This window comes from Salvelinus sp. IW2-2015, linkage group LG11 (assembly GCF_002910315.2).
Source record: "Salvelinus sp. IW2-2015 linkage group LG11, ASM291031v2, whole genome shotgun sequence".
Lineage (NCBI taxonomy): Eukaryota > Metazoa > Chordata > Actinopteri > Salmoniformes > Salmonidae > Salvelinus > Salvelinus sp. IW2-2015.
The window spans coordinates 29,928,723-29,942,833 of record NC_036851.1 but is presented as its reverse complement, the minus strand read 5'-3'; the positions used below and the strand labels follow the sequence as shown (position 1 = coordinate 29,942,833).

Below are 14,111 nucleotides of genomic sequence, written 5' to 3'. Positions count from 1 at the left end.
GGAAGCTTCGGTACAATTATATAAATGCAAACAGAGAATTTGTTTCGTTACACATGGTAGGATCTTTTTGTCAGTAAAATGAATTGTGGTGGAAATGCCTTTATGCAGAAATATTGATACAACCATCATATCAAAGTAAACTTGGAGTCACACAATGATATGGCGTATGGTCCTCCCACTATGACTCGGGAAACCATGCAGGGTGGTGAAAGTGCAGTGATCTTGATGTGCCTTTCTAATATCGAGGGTCTTATTTTGGTGACGTGATGCTCGACTGCTTTTTGACGAATACAAATATTTTTGCTCTTATCCATAATCTCATCATGTAGACTAACCTACCTGCACTCTATGTGGGGCGGCAGGTAGCCTACTGGTTAGAGCGTTGAGCTGACAAGGTAAAAATATGTCATTCTGCCCCTGAACAAGGTAGGCCGTCATTGTAAATAAGAATTTGTTCTTAACTGACTTGACTAGATAATTTAAGGTTACATATCTGCCCACTTTTATTCGGTCACCAATTGGATGTAAACCTAGCTAGAGACCACTAGAGGTCGTAGTATACCCATAACCTCAAACACTCGTCACTAAATGGGGCGACTGGACTAATTTCTCAGAAACTACGTTTTTGGCTAAAATATCCCTTTATGACTGGTTTTGCAATAAAATGCACTTTCAATTGAACATACCTTTAGTCCAGGGGTGTATTCACTTGGAACCAATAGTGGAGGGACCTACCTGAATTTGTCCAATAGAAACACTTGTTATCATTGCAAAACAGAACATTTTGCAACTCTTGAGTAATGTATTAATTATACTGATTGTTTTTAAAACAGTCTGTTGCAAAAGAAACCGTTTACTCCAAACGGGAAAATACTTCGCAACAAAAACAAGTGTTTCTATTGAACAAATTCAGGTAGGTCCCTCCCAGTTTCGTTCGCTTCCGTTTGGTTCTTAAATGGTAAACGGTTTCCGTTGCAAGACGTAATGAATACACCCCACCCAGGACTAAGCTCAGTGTCCAGGAAACAAGCCCATAAGAGTGAGCCAAAAGAACATTTGGAAAACATTTGAAAAATATTTATTTCCATTTACAGAATGAGTGACATTGCTTTCCTTCTTTTTATTTTATTTGCTCACCCCCCCACTGTCTCCAGAAATATAAAATAAATATTACCCTGACATTGTGTGTTCTCCCTGATAGATTGTATAAGGCTGAATTGGCTGTTACTAAGACAATCTTAAAGAATACCCCTTACAAGGGTAAGGAATGAGACTTATAACATTTCCTCATGGGGGAAAGAAAGGGGGGTGGGGTGAAAATAGCTGGTTCACATAAGACACATGAATCAAACCATGAAGTCATGGAGGTCATCATACAATAAAAATTCAGCTGATAATTGTTTGATGTTAAAAACAGCAGATTGAGCCCACAGCTACACTTTTTTTTAAACAAAAATTAGGAAAATAAAGGAGCAGATTCTGGCAAAGGGGGACACAATTGGAAATTGATTGTCAATGATTATGCTCACAATTCACACCTTCCATGTGCTCACAAAATATACACAAATAAACATTTAAGCATTAGTTATCCAATCTGTTAGCTCAATAAAAAGAGTTCTGATTAAAAACAGACCTCTTTCACACCCTTTCATTGTCTTTTATATGGAACACTTGCCATGGCCACCGCTCACGACGCGTTTGTTAAAACAAACAGTATAAAACACAAACTGAGGAGGATTACTTCAGGTCTGAAATTAAAGGTGTTCCCGGTTAACCCCGCGTTGTCCATGTGGCAGAACAGAGCCGCTCGCTGACGGTAAAAGTCCTGCTTGCTGGCCGGCTTCTCTTCTTGTCCTCCTGGTTATCCTGTTTTGACACGGTACAGGTCCTTTAACGTCTTGAGTTCCTCAATGAGAGTCTTGTTCTGGTTCTCCAGCATGGCCACACGGTTCTCCAGACACTTGACGTATTCCTTCTTCTTCCTGCGACACTCACGGGCCGCTTCCCTGCCCGGAAGAAACACAGAAAACTGCTTTAGAGGATTACATTTAAAGGGATACTGTTTTAGGTTTAGGTTGTCGTTCTAGTTACCCAGAGTCACATGAGCTCATGGATACCCTTTTTCTGTCTCTGCGTGCCGTTTGTACATAATTGAAGTCAGCAAATTGTTAGCTTAGTGCAATTGCTGGAAGTCTCCAGGTACAGTAGCCAGCTCCTCTCAAAAGCAGGGAAATAGACCTAACTACTCCAAAGCTGGGTGGTTGGCCATTTATAGTCTTACAAAGCTATAGTACATAACAAGTAGAAAAACAACCTAAATCCTTTTACATTTTAACGTTCACACACACACACACACAAAGGAACCAACTGTGCACTGCCACAATACATCCTCGTACACACACAGACCCATCATACCACATCCTTATGCCCACACACCTGTTCTTAGCGAGTCGGATCTCTCTCTTCATGGTGCGGTCGCCAGTCTTCTGCTCAGACATTCCTACAGGGGAAGTCATGACCACAGTCTGTTGCGCTGTGGGCGCCGTGCGGATCTGGTACGTCTGCATCTCTCCTCCTGCACCTGAGGGGGATGAGGCCAATCAAAACAATAGATGAGGGCATCTCCTCTTTATAAATCTCAACACATTACAATGGGGTCTGCAAGCATATTTACACACCTTCAGGGAGGCTTCAGTGACAACGAGAAAACTACTGGGTCATTCTCCTTATGGTATTGTCTCAAAGCTTACCGTGAGTCATGAAGCCATACTCACTCTGTACGACCACCTGGTTGCTGGGCACGAGTAGCTGCTGTCCGTCGGGCGTCTGGGCATAATGTAGGATGGTGGTGCCCTGCTGTTGGCCTGAGTTGGTCATGGTGAGAGTCTGTAAGCCCTGAAGGCTCTCTGACCCCGGGTTGGCCAGTTGAATGGTGCCGTTAGGGGCGATGGTAACTACAGAAACACACAGGAAGTTAGGGTCAATAGTAACTACTAGTGATGGGTACCGATATGGAAAATCGATACCAGTTGCATTGTAAAGTGTTTTAGCCTGTATGGACATTGTTAGCAAAGTTCAACATTTCTACATGCCGTGTTGCATTATTCAAGTGTATTAGCTCCCTACTCATGCTGCACAGAAGTTACATGGAAACCGCAGATCGAAATGGCTTGCATTGAGCGGTAGCCCTGGATCTCACGGACACAGGCGTTTCTCTGCCGCCTGTGTGACTAGGTTGTGAAGTCTGACACCAATTTAAGCTGTGGTGACTCTCCAAGTCCTGGCTGAACCCTACATCACAGCCACAAACAAAGCACATGCCTGCAATCCTTACATTGTTGTGCAGCAGGGGAGGGTGGTTTCGTCACAGTCGGAGATCTATTTATTGCAAACTTTATCAAAGTAATCTAAAATAATTAATAGATTTTAAACCAAAAAAACACTGTCAGATGGACAAAAGTAATAAATGGGGTCTCCCAAGAGGCACAGCGGTCTAAGGCGCTGCATCTCAGTGCAAGAGGCGTCACTACAGTCCCTGGTTCGATTCCAGGCTGTATCACATCCGGCCATGATTTAAAAAAAAAAATGTTTTAGAAAAAGCTGTTGTTGCGCAGCAACTCACTGCCTTCCTGAAGACAAACAATGTATACGAAACGCTTCAGTCTGGTTTTAGACCCCATCATAGCACTGAGACTGCACTTGTGAGGGTGGTAAATAACCTTTTAATGGCGTCAAACCGAGGCTCTGTATCTGTCCTCGTGCTCCTAGACCTTAGTGCTGCTTTCGATACCATCGATCACCACATTCTTTTGGAGAGATTAGAAACCCAAATTGGTCTACACGGACAAGTTCTAGCCTGGTTTAGATCTTATCTGTCGGAAAGATATCAGTTTGTCCCTGTAGATGGTTTGTCCTCTGACAAATCAACTGTAAATTTCAGTGTTCCTCAAGGTTCCGTTTTAGGATCACTTTTGTTTTCACTATATATTTTACCTCTTGATGATGTCATTTGGAAACATAATGTTAACTATGCGGATGACACACAGCTGTACATTTCGATGAAACATGGTGAATCCCCAAAATTGCCCTCGCTGGAAGCCTGTGTTTCAGACATAAGGAAGTGGATGGCTGCAAAAGTTCTACTTTTAAACTCGGAGAAAACAGAGATGCTAGTTCTAGGTCCCAAGAAACAAAGAGACCTTCTGTTGAATCTGACAATTAATCTTGATGGTTGTACAGTCGTCTCAAATAAAACTGTGAAGGACCTCGGCGTTACTCTGGACCCTGAACTCTCTTTTGACAAACATATCAAGACTGTTTCATTGACAGCTTTTTTCCATCTATGTAACATTGCAAAAATTAGAAACTTTCTGTCCAAAAATGATGCAGAAAAATTTATCCATGCTTTTGTCACTTCTAGGTTAGACTACTGCAATGCTCTACTTTCCGGCTACCCGGATAAAGCACTAAATAAACTTCAGAAGGTGCTAAACACGGCTGCTAGAATCCTGACTAGAACCAAAACATTTGATCATATTACTCCAGTGCTAGCCTCCCTACACTGGCTTCCTGTTAAGGCAAGGGCTGATTTCAAGGTTTTACTGCTGACCTACAAAGCATTACATGGGCTTGCTCCTTCCCATCTTTCCGATTTGGTCCTGCCGTACATACCTACACGTACACTACGGTCACAAGACGCAGGCCTCCGAACTGTCCCTAGAATTTCTAAGCAAACAGCTGGAGGCAGGGCTTTCTCCTATAGAGCTCAATTTTTATGGAATGGTCTGCCTAACCATGTGAGAGACGCAGACTCGGTCTCAACCTTTAAGTCTTTATTGAAGACTCATCTCTTCAGTAGATCCTATGATTGAGTGTAGTCTGGCCCAGGAGTGTGGAGGTGAACCGAAAGGCACTGGAGCAACGGACCGCCCTTGCTGTCTCTGCCTGGCCGGTTCCCCTCTCTCCACTGGGATTCTCTGCCGCTAACCCTATTACAGGGGCTGAGTCACTGGCTTACTGGTGCTCTTCCATGCCTTCCCTAGGAGGGGTGCGTCACTTGAGTGGGTTGAGTCACTGACGTGATCTTCCTGTCTGGGTTGGCGTCCGCCCCCTTGGGTTGTGCCGTGGCGGAGATCTTTGTGGGCTATACTCGGCCTCGTCTCAGGATGGTAAGTTGGTGGTTGAAGATATCCCTCTAGTGGTGTGGGGGCTGTGCTTTGGCAAAGTGGGTGGGGTTACATCCTGCCTGTTTGGCCCTGTCCGGGGGTATCGTCGAATGGGGCCACAGTGTCTCCCGACCCCTCCTGTCTCAGCCTCTAGTATTTATGCTGCAGTAGTTTGTGTCGGGGGGCTAGGGGCAGTCTGTTATATCTGGAGTATTTCTCCTGTCTTATCCAGTGCCTTGTGTGAATTTAAGTATGCTCTCTCTCTTTTCCTCTCTCTCAGAGGACCTGAGCCCTAGGACCCTGCCTCAGGACTACCTGGCCTGATGACTCCTTGCTGTCCCCAGTACACCCTGTCTCTTATACACATCTAGATGTGTATAAGAGACAGGCTAGGGGCAGTCTGTTATATCTGGAGTATTTCTCCTGTCTTATCCAGTGCCTTGTGTGAATTTAAGTATGCTCTCTCTCTTTTCCTCTCTCTCAGAGGACCTGAGCCCTAGGACCCTGCCTCAGGACTACCTGGCCTGATGACTCCTTGCTGTCCCCAGTACACCTGACCGTGCTGCTGCTCCAGTTTCAACTGTTCTGCCTGCGGCTATGGAACCCTGACCTGTTCACTGGACGTGCTACCTGTCCCAGACCTGCTGTTTTCAACTCTCTAGAAACAGCAGGAGCGGTAGAGATACTCTGAATGATCGGCTAGGAGGCTGTCTCTTATACACATCTAGATGTGTATAAGAGACAGACACTATTATGTGACCATGCTGGTCATTTATGAACATCTTGGCCATGTTCTGTTATAATCTCCACCCGGCACAGCCAGAAGAGGACTGGCCACCCCTCATAGCCTGGTTCCTCTCTAGGTTTCTTCCTAGGTTCTGGCCTTTCTAGGGAGTTTTTCCTAGCCACCGTGCTTCTACACCTGCATTGCTTGCTGTTTGGGGTTTTAGGCTGGGTTTCTGTACAGCACTTTGAGATATCAGCTGATGTAAGGCTTTATAAATAAAATTGATTTGATTGAGAGTCCCATAGGGCGGCGCCCAATTGGCCCAGCGTCGTCCAGGTCTGGCCGGGTTAGGCCGTCATTGTGAATAAGAATTTGTTCTTAACTGACTTGCCTAGTTAAATAAAAAATATACACTACCGTTCAAAAGTCTGGGGTCACTTAGAAATGTCTTAACATTTTTTGCCCATTAAAATAACATCAAATTGATCAGAAATACAGTGTAGACATCAAGTGACGAGGCGACTCCGGGATGCTGGCCTTCTAGGCAGAGTTGCAAAGAGAAAGCCATATCTAAGACTGGCCAATAAAAATAAAAGATTAAGATGGGCAAAAGAACACAGACACTGGACAGAGGAACACTGCCTAGAAGGCCAGCATCCCGGAGTCGCCTCGTCACTGTTGACGTTGAGACTGGTGTTTTGCGGGTACTATTTAATGAAGCTGCCAGTTGAGGACTTGTGAGGCGTCTGTTTCTCAAACTAGACATACTAATGTACTTGTCCTCTTGCTCAGTTGTGCACCAGGGCCTCCCACTCTTTCTATTCTGGTTAGAGCCAGTTTACACTGTTCTGTGAAGGGAGTAGTACACAGCGCTGTACGAGATCTTCAGTTTCTTGGCAATTTCGCACATGGAATAGCCTTCATTTCTCACATGGAATAGCCTTCATTTCTCAGAACAAGAATAGACTGACGAGTTTCAGAAGAAAGTTCTTTGTTTCTGGTCATTTTGAGCCTGTAATCGAACCCACAAATGCTGATGCTCCAGATACTCAGCTAGTCTAAAGAAGGCCAGTTTTATTGCTTCTTTAATCAATTTTTTATGGCCCTCTCATGATAATTACTTTAAGCCGTCATTGTAAATAAGAAATTGTTCTTAATTGACTTCCCTAGTTAAATAAAATACATGTAGATTACATTTTACATGACATTTAGTTACATTTGTCATTAAACAGAGGATTTCATCCATCGACATAAAAAGCCTACTCAATGTGTGTCGACTGTATGTGGCCTTGCTGTTGCCTTGGGAACACACATAATGAACACACCTCGGGAGCCATTTGGAGATGTGCCTCCAATTCTAACAATATCCAAATGTATAATCTATTTATGATGACAGTGGTGCATTGGTAGGACGGTGTTTTAGTGCTATGTAGTAGGGCAACCCTTACTGTACTGGCCGCTGCTGGTCTGGTAGATTGTCTGGGTGTTGGGCACTGTCACTGTGGTCATGCCAGAGGAAGCAGGGTCGTCATCCTCTCCCTCATTCCGTGATGCCACCTCCTCAGCAGACAGCTCATTGAGGATCTTTCTACAGACCACCGGGAAGAAGCAGGAGATTACTCATCCATTAAAATATTACCATAAAGATTGGTAATTCTATTATATGTTTGTTGTTTTGGCAGGTGGTGGTAATTAACAAAAAACACTCTATGCTACAGAATCAAAAGAATGAGATTGGAACATTTTATGGAGAATAGGTGGCTCACTAGTAAACATCCAAAAGGTAACATCAATGTTGGATTTCAGTTCACTACTTCTAAATTGAGATTGACTGTTTTTGCACATCATCATGGACACCATTTAACATCCCAGTCCAGCAGTGACCTTTGCAGTCTGCACACACTTCTTTTCACTATTACAAATGGGCAACTTAAGATGGTGTTTTGGACACAACAGTGCGGTGGCAGCTACCTGTAGGAGGGCCGTCTGGCCAGTATCTCTCTGGTCTTCTGGGCGGAGGCTCCACTGTCTGAGGAGTCCTGGGACTCGTCACTGTCTGAGCCCTGGCCCTGTGGAGGAGAGAAGAGGTGCCAGGACATGATGGGTTACTCATCTACAATGTTTACTTAATACCTTAGATCAGAATGTGGGGGTTCTAGGGTGTACAAGATAGAGATACCCTCACATCAATCACACATTTACCAATCACACATTTACCATAGTAATACAGTAGGATAAAGGCTAACAGATTTAAGTTATGCTAGAAGAACAGGGGACACCTCACTGTTGTCCAGAGGCACTGTAGTGCAGGGTCAGTATTCATTAGGCATCTCAGAGATGGTGCTGATCTAGGATCAGGTTCCCCCTATCCATGTAGTCTTATTCATTATGATCTCAAAGCCAAAACTGATGCTTGATTAGCATTCCTACTCTGAGATGTTTGTGAACATGGGCCCAGGCCTAGTTCCTGGTTGTTGAGGAGCTGCTCTTACCTTTCCTTCCAGTTCTCTGCTGCCAATGACTGGAACAAATTGCAAAAATCACTGAGTCTTATATCTCCCTCTAACTTTCAGCATCAGCTGTCAGAGCAGCTTACCGATCACTGTACCTGTACACAGCCAAAATGTAAATAGCACGCCCAACTACCTCATCCCCATATTGTTACTTATCCTCTTGCTCTTTTGCACCCCGGTATCTCTACTTGCACATCATCATCTGCACATCTATCACTCCAGTGTTAATACTAAATTGTAATTATTCTGCCTCTATGGCCTACTTATTTGCCTTACCTCCCTACTCTTCTACATTTGCACACACTGTACATAGATTTTTCTATTGTGTTATTGACTGTACGTTTGTTTATGAGTAACTCGGTGTTGTTGTTTTTAAAATCTGCACTGCTTTGCTTTATCTTGGCCAGGTCGCAGTTGTAAATGAGAACTTGTTCTCAACTGGCCTACCTGGTTAAATAAAAGGTGAAATATATATTTTTTTTTAAATAAAATAAAATAACCTCAGACCTGGGCAATTATTTTCCATGGAGGGCCACTTTAGAATATAATTTTGCCATCGCGGGCCAGAATCATATTACAGGATTTACATAATGTAAATCTGTACATTTTTGAAGCCATCCTTGTTCAAGTACTGCACATCTAGATTTGAATATACTGTACAAGAGGGGTTTAATAAATGCATTCTACAGAAGATAATGGTATAGGAAACCTACAAAATAATAGCAAGAACCCCCTCTGCAGTTTAGAAAATGCTGTCATAATGCTGTGCTGATAAACATTTACAATACATGTTTAACATGTGTTGACAGATATCTACTATAAATCCCATCCAGATATGCTACTTTCTTTTCTTTTTTAACATGCACAGAAAAACCACATCAATGTTCTCCTTTTGGTAGGTATTTTCATTATTAAACATGCAATGAACTACACAGAGGGAAAAGTACACTGTGCATTCAGCACCACGGACAGAACTCTTGTTAAAGGGTATGCACAAAAACACAAGAGAGAGAGCTCAACATTACATTTAAACTTCTCAATCAGTGTGAGGATTGAAGTCTCTGATGGGCACTGACTAGAGCAGTGAAGTCAGGTATAGTTTCTGACGTCGCTATGCGCAGGATTGCTGAGAAATGAGTCAGTAAGAGATGATCTGTGCCTGGACTTGTTATATTTCATCACTGAAAATGTCTGTTCACATACGTAGGTTGACCTAAACAGTGCAAACATCTTCTAAGCATGACTCCTAATCTTTGGAAAGTTTTGTTCATCGAGATATGCATAGAACCTTGTCAGTGACATTGTTTTGAATAGTTCTCCAATCACTGCATCAGACCGAAGATCGATAAGCTCAAGTTGTAGTTCAGTGAGAGCGTTAACCACATTGAAAGTGAAAGGAAACCAACAGCATGTCATTTTCCAACCCTTTGAAATCCTCAAAACAACGAGAACTCACCGTTCAAAGTACGCAGCAGCGATGTATACTTCTCCCACTGGTCATCTGATAGGAAACAGAGTAGTAGTGTCGGAAGGTGGGTGAGATTGTTGGTTTCTACTTGGCGGATCAGGAGGAGTAATTTTCCCTTGAAGGCTTTGACAAAGCTGTACACCTGATGTGCAAAAAGGCCCTTTCCTTGTAGTTTGGAATTCAGTTCATTCATGAAGGCCATGATGTCCACGGTGAAGGCAAARTCAGCCAACCATTCTTTATCTTGCAGTTGAGGGAAATCCACATATTTTCCTTTCATTTGCAACAACTCAGCAATCTCTGACTTCAGGTCCCACACCCTTTTAATCACCTTCCCCAAACTCAGCCATCTCACGTTTGTGTGGTAGGGGAGATCTGCACGACCCGACCTCTTCCAACAGTGAGATAAACTGCCTGTGGTTTAAAGATTTTGTACTTATGAAGTGTACCACTTTAGTGACTGTATCCACAACATGGCTCATTTTCAGAACACATTTACAGAGCACTTCCTGATGAATAATGCAATGCAGGAAAATCATTTTCTGATCTGGGTTCAACTCAGCTACTTGATCTTGTATCTTTTTCAAAAGGCCAATGTTTTTTCCTGTCAAGTTTGGGCAAGCATCTGTGGTCACACTGGATAACTTTTCAAAACTCAGTCCCAGCTTTGCCACATACTTATTAACCTCCTCCAATAAATATTGTAGTTGTGCTCTTCATTGACTGCACTGAAGCAAGCTCCTCTGTAATTTCAAAGTCTGGGGTTATGCCTCGTAAGAATATTAACAACTGCGCCGTGTCACGTGCATCACTGCTCTCATCCAGGGCCAAGGAGAAATCCTTTACCTTGTCTTTCAACTGTTGTTCCATATTCTTTGCGATGTCCTCAACACGCCGTGCCACTGTTCGTCTTGACAGGGAAACATTTTCAAACAGCTCTTCTTGTCGGGGCAAAGTATTGCTGCAGAGTCAATTAAAAACATTCTTTAAATGAATTCGCCCTCAGCGAACGGCTTGCTATGTTTAGCAATTTTGTGGGAGAGTACACAGCTAGCTCTGAATGCAGTTTTGTGAAAAGTCCTTGCTGGTTTTGCAACTGAGAATGCAATGCTTTTGATGCACTTGCCCTCTGCTCAGAAGACATATTCCTATATTTCACTGCATGCTTCGTCTGGAAGTGTCGTGTCGGGACAAGTTGTAGTCTTCAAGACAGAGATGCTCTCTTTGCACACTAAGCACACAGCTTTCCCCGATACCTCAATAAAGAAATATTTCGATGTCCACTCTTGCTGGAACACCCTACATTCATTGTCTACTTTCCTTTTCTTTTAAATCTTTGAAAAACTCAGGCCTGGCTAACCTGAACAGTCTGCACCTGTGGGGACTGGATGACCGACGACTGGATCACCCCCTGCACCTGGAACTGACCCCCAGGGAGCTGGACCACCGTCACAGGAGAGTCCCCCAGAGACATCTGCAAACACAGTCAGATTAGAGGGTGACAGGAGTAAATATTCCATCCTGTACTGTCCTGTGGATTTTGTTTCATGTCCTGTTAAAGGTAGACTCAGTGAGATGACGTAGATGCAGAGTTAACAACAGTAGTGGTTACACTTCCTAAACAAATGTAGTTACAGTTCATTCATTATGCTGGTCTGACTGGATCGTCACTTTCTATTTTCAAGGACCATCAATTTGTAATATACTGAACAAAACAATTCCAAATATTTTACTGAGTAACAGTTCATTAGGCCCTAATCTATGGATTTCACATGACTGGGATTATAGATATGCATCTGTTGGTCACAGATACCATACAAAAAAGATAGGGGCGTGGATCAGAAAACCAGTCAATATCTGGTGACCACCATTTGCCTTATGCAGTGTGAGACATATCCTTCGGACTGCATAGAGTGATCAGGCTGTTGATTGTGGCCTGTGGAATGTTGTCCCACTCCTCTGCAATGGCTGTGAGAAGTTGCTGAATATTAGCGGGAACTGGAACACGCGGTCGTACATGTCGCAGCAACAGCCTTCCGCCTCCACCGGGGGCTGCATAGGGCAACCTGTCATCAGCATCTGAGGAGCATTCCTCGGACAGGAGGCCTACTCCAAACTATTCAATAAAATTCCTTATCATATTCCGTCTCGGTCATTCAGTTAAGCCTGTACTCGATTGAACTAAGAGCATTGAAGTGTGAGGCTCAAATTCTCTGCTGTGTTGGTTCCGTTGCTTTCACATTGTAGCAGCGTGAAACACACTCGTGCACCTGTGCAGATACTCTAACTGTGTCTGAGTGAAGTCTTGCTGCTCTCTCTGAGTCTACCTAGAGTCTCTGATCCATCAATACACACTGAAACCAGTGGAGGCTGCTGAGGGGAGGACGGCTCAAAATAATGTCTGGAATGGAGCGATATCAAACCATGTTTGATACCATTCCACTAATTACGCTCCATCTATTACCACGAGTCCCTCCCCAGTTAAGGTGCCACCAACCTCCTGTGACTGAAACAGATAGGACTCGGAATTACCAGGTACCTCACGATACAATATTATCATGATACTTAGCTGCCAATACGGTATGTATTGTGATTCTATATATACACAGATTGGATACTGTGAATTGATTATGATTCCAAGATGGCCAAGTGATATTGTGATTTAAAGTGACCAAGATGGCACTTCAGTGGATAAATTGACATTTTTCATACTCCTGACCAATTCTGCCATTTATTTTTATTCTGAATTTTTTTTGTATATAATGTCTCCGCCATCTCCTATGATGGCAGAGATATTATGTATTGCCCTCTGTTCTATTGGCCTCTGTTCTGGCGGCGAATGTGCAGTCACTGGAGAATAAACTGGACGAACTCCGTTTGAGACTATCCTATCAACGGAACCTGTAATATTCTGTGTTTTTCGCAGTCTTGGCTGAACAATGACATGGATAATATACAGTATATCTCGCAGATTTCTCCATTATTCATCTAGACCGGATGGCAGCCTTGGGTAAAACTAAAGGGGGAGGGGTGTGTCGCTTTGTTAACTTCTTTGGGGTACCCCCTTCTCAATTTCCGCCTAAAGACATACCCTGCCTGTAGCTCAGGCCCAGAAGCAAGGATATGCATATTCTTGGTATCATTTGAAAGGAAACACTCTGAATTTTGTGGAAATGTGAATTGAATGTAGGAGAATATAACACAATAGATCTGGTAGAAGAAAATACAAGGAAATAAACATAMGTTTTCTGTTTTTTATTGTTGCTGCATCATCTTTCAAATGACCAAGAACAGMCAAACAYACAGATAGGATGCTGTGGATGATTTGAATGAAGAACATAAGATGRYAACAATAGCTGAGCAAAGTKTTAGACAGATAACTTCAAAAATGAGCGMGCTACATGACATTGAGCATGAAGTCACCTAGGTGTCCCACACAAATGTACCCAAGTGGCCGAATTGGTACAGTGATACATTTTGAAGGAAAGAACTATATACAAAATACATAAATGCTATTCTAACACACCCCAAAAAATAAATATATATATATATATATATATAAATATATATATATATATGAAAAAAATAATAATAAACAAACAAATAACAAGGGTAACTATTTACACATTTTCCATTTACAATATTGTGAAGACCCTCAGTCTACACAATATTGTGCTGCTGGTGCCATGGCCCATAGCAGTCTCTTTCTGCTGTAAAGCAGAGGCTTACTGAACAGGTGCTGCAGGTGATGGGGCATTTCCTGTGACAAAGGGCACAACGACGTCTCCCTACTGTGCCATTTTTGCCCTGAGGCACATTCATGCCTGCAGAGATGAATCTGGGCAGGTGAACACCACTGGTTGGAGYAGAAGGTGYTSCAGTGGACTTGCTGTAGCTAGCAAGCTCCTGGATGAGCAGCTCCCTGAAGGCTAGCTGTGAGATGGGGGGCTGTCTCTATCAATTTCCTCTATAATTTGGGTTAAATCTGTATACCTAGACTTTGTTTTAGCTTTTCCTGATTTATTCGCCATAATTTAAATATATAAACTTGCTGAAAATGCTATTGAATATGTACTGCTATGTGTAACACTCGTGGCTCGGTCAAGTAGGATTTGCAATGGCGAATGAACCTCTTTTACGCCAGCGTTTACGACAAAGGCTGGTCTTCAAACGTATAACCATTACATATTGCCGTTTACCTCAGCTCATTGGCTATCTTCCAAGCTAGATTTCAAGAT

General features: G+C 43.0%; 1 protein-coding gene across 5 annotated transcripts in view; it reads right to left on the bottom strand.

Moving 5' to 3' along the window:
- Positions 1-1,062: 1,062 nt before the first annotated feature.
- The window catches only part of LOC111970144 (cyclic AMP-dependent transcription factor ATF-1-like), a 35,093-nt gene continuing 22,044 nt past the window's right edge, over positions 1,063-14,111 (bottom strand). For 2 of the 5 annotated variants that reach the window (XM_023996678.2, XM_023996681.2), the window contains 6 exons: positions 11,234-11,347; positions 7,864-7,961; positions 7,341-7,480; positions 2,751-2,954; positions 2,437-2,581; positions 1,063-2,006 (listed from right to left, as the gene is read on the bottom strand). In XM_023996678.2, coding sequence (XP_023852446.1) covers positions 1,862-2,006; positions 2,437-2,581; positions 2,751-2,954; positions 7,341-7,480; positions 7,864-7,961; positions 11,234-11,347 — 846 coding nt within the window. In that variant the 3' untranslated portion in view covers positions 1,063-1,861. Of the gene's footprint in view, positions 2,007-2,436; positions 2,582-2,750; positions 2,955-7,340; positions 7,481-7,863; positions 7,962-9,861; positions 9,907-11,233; positions 11,348-14,111 lie in introns of those variants that run through there. The other 3 variants (XM_070445631.1, XM_023996679.2, XM_023996680.2) reach the window with 3 other exon arrangements.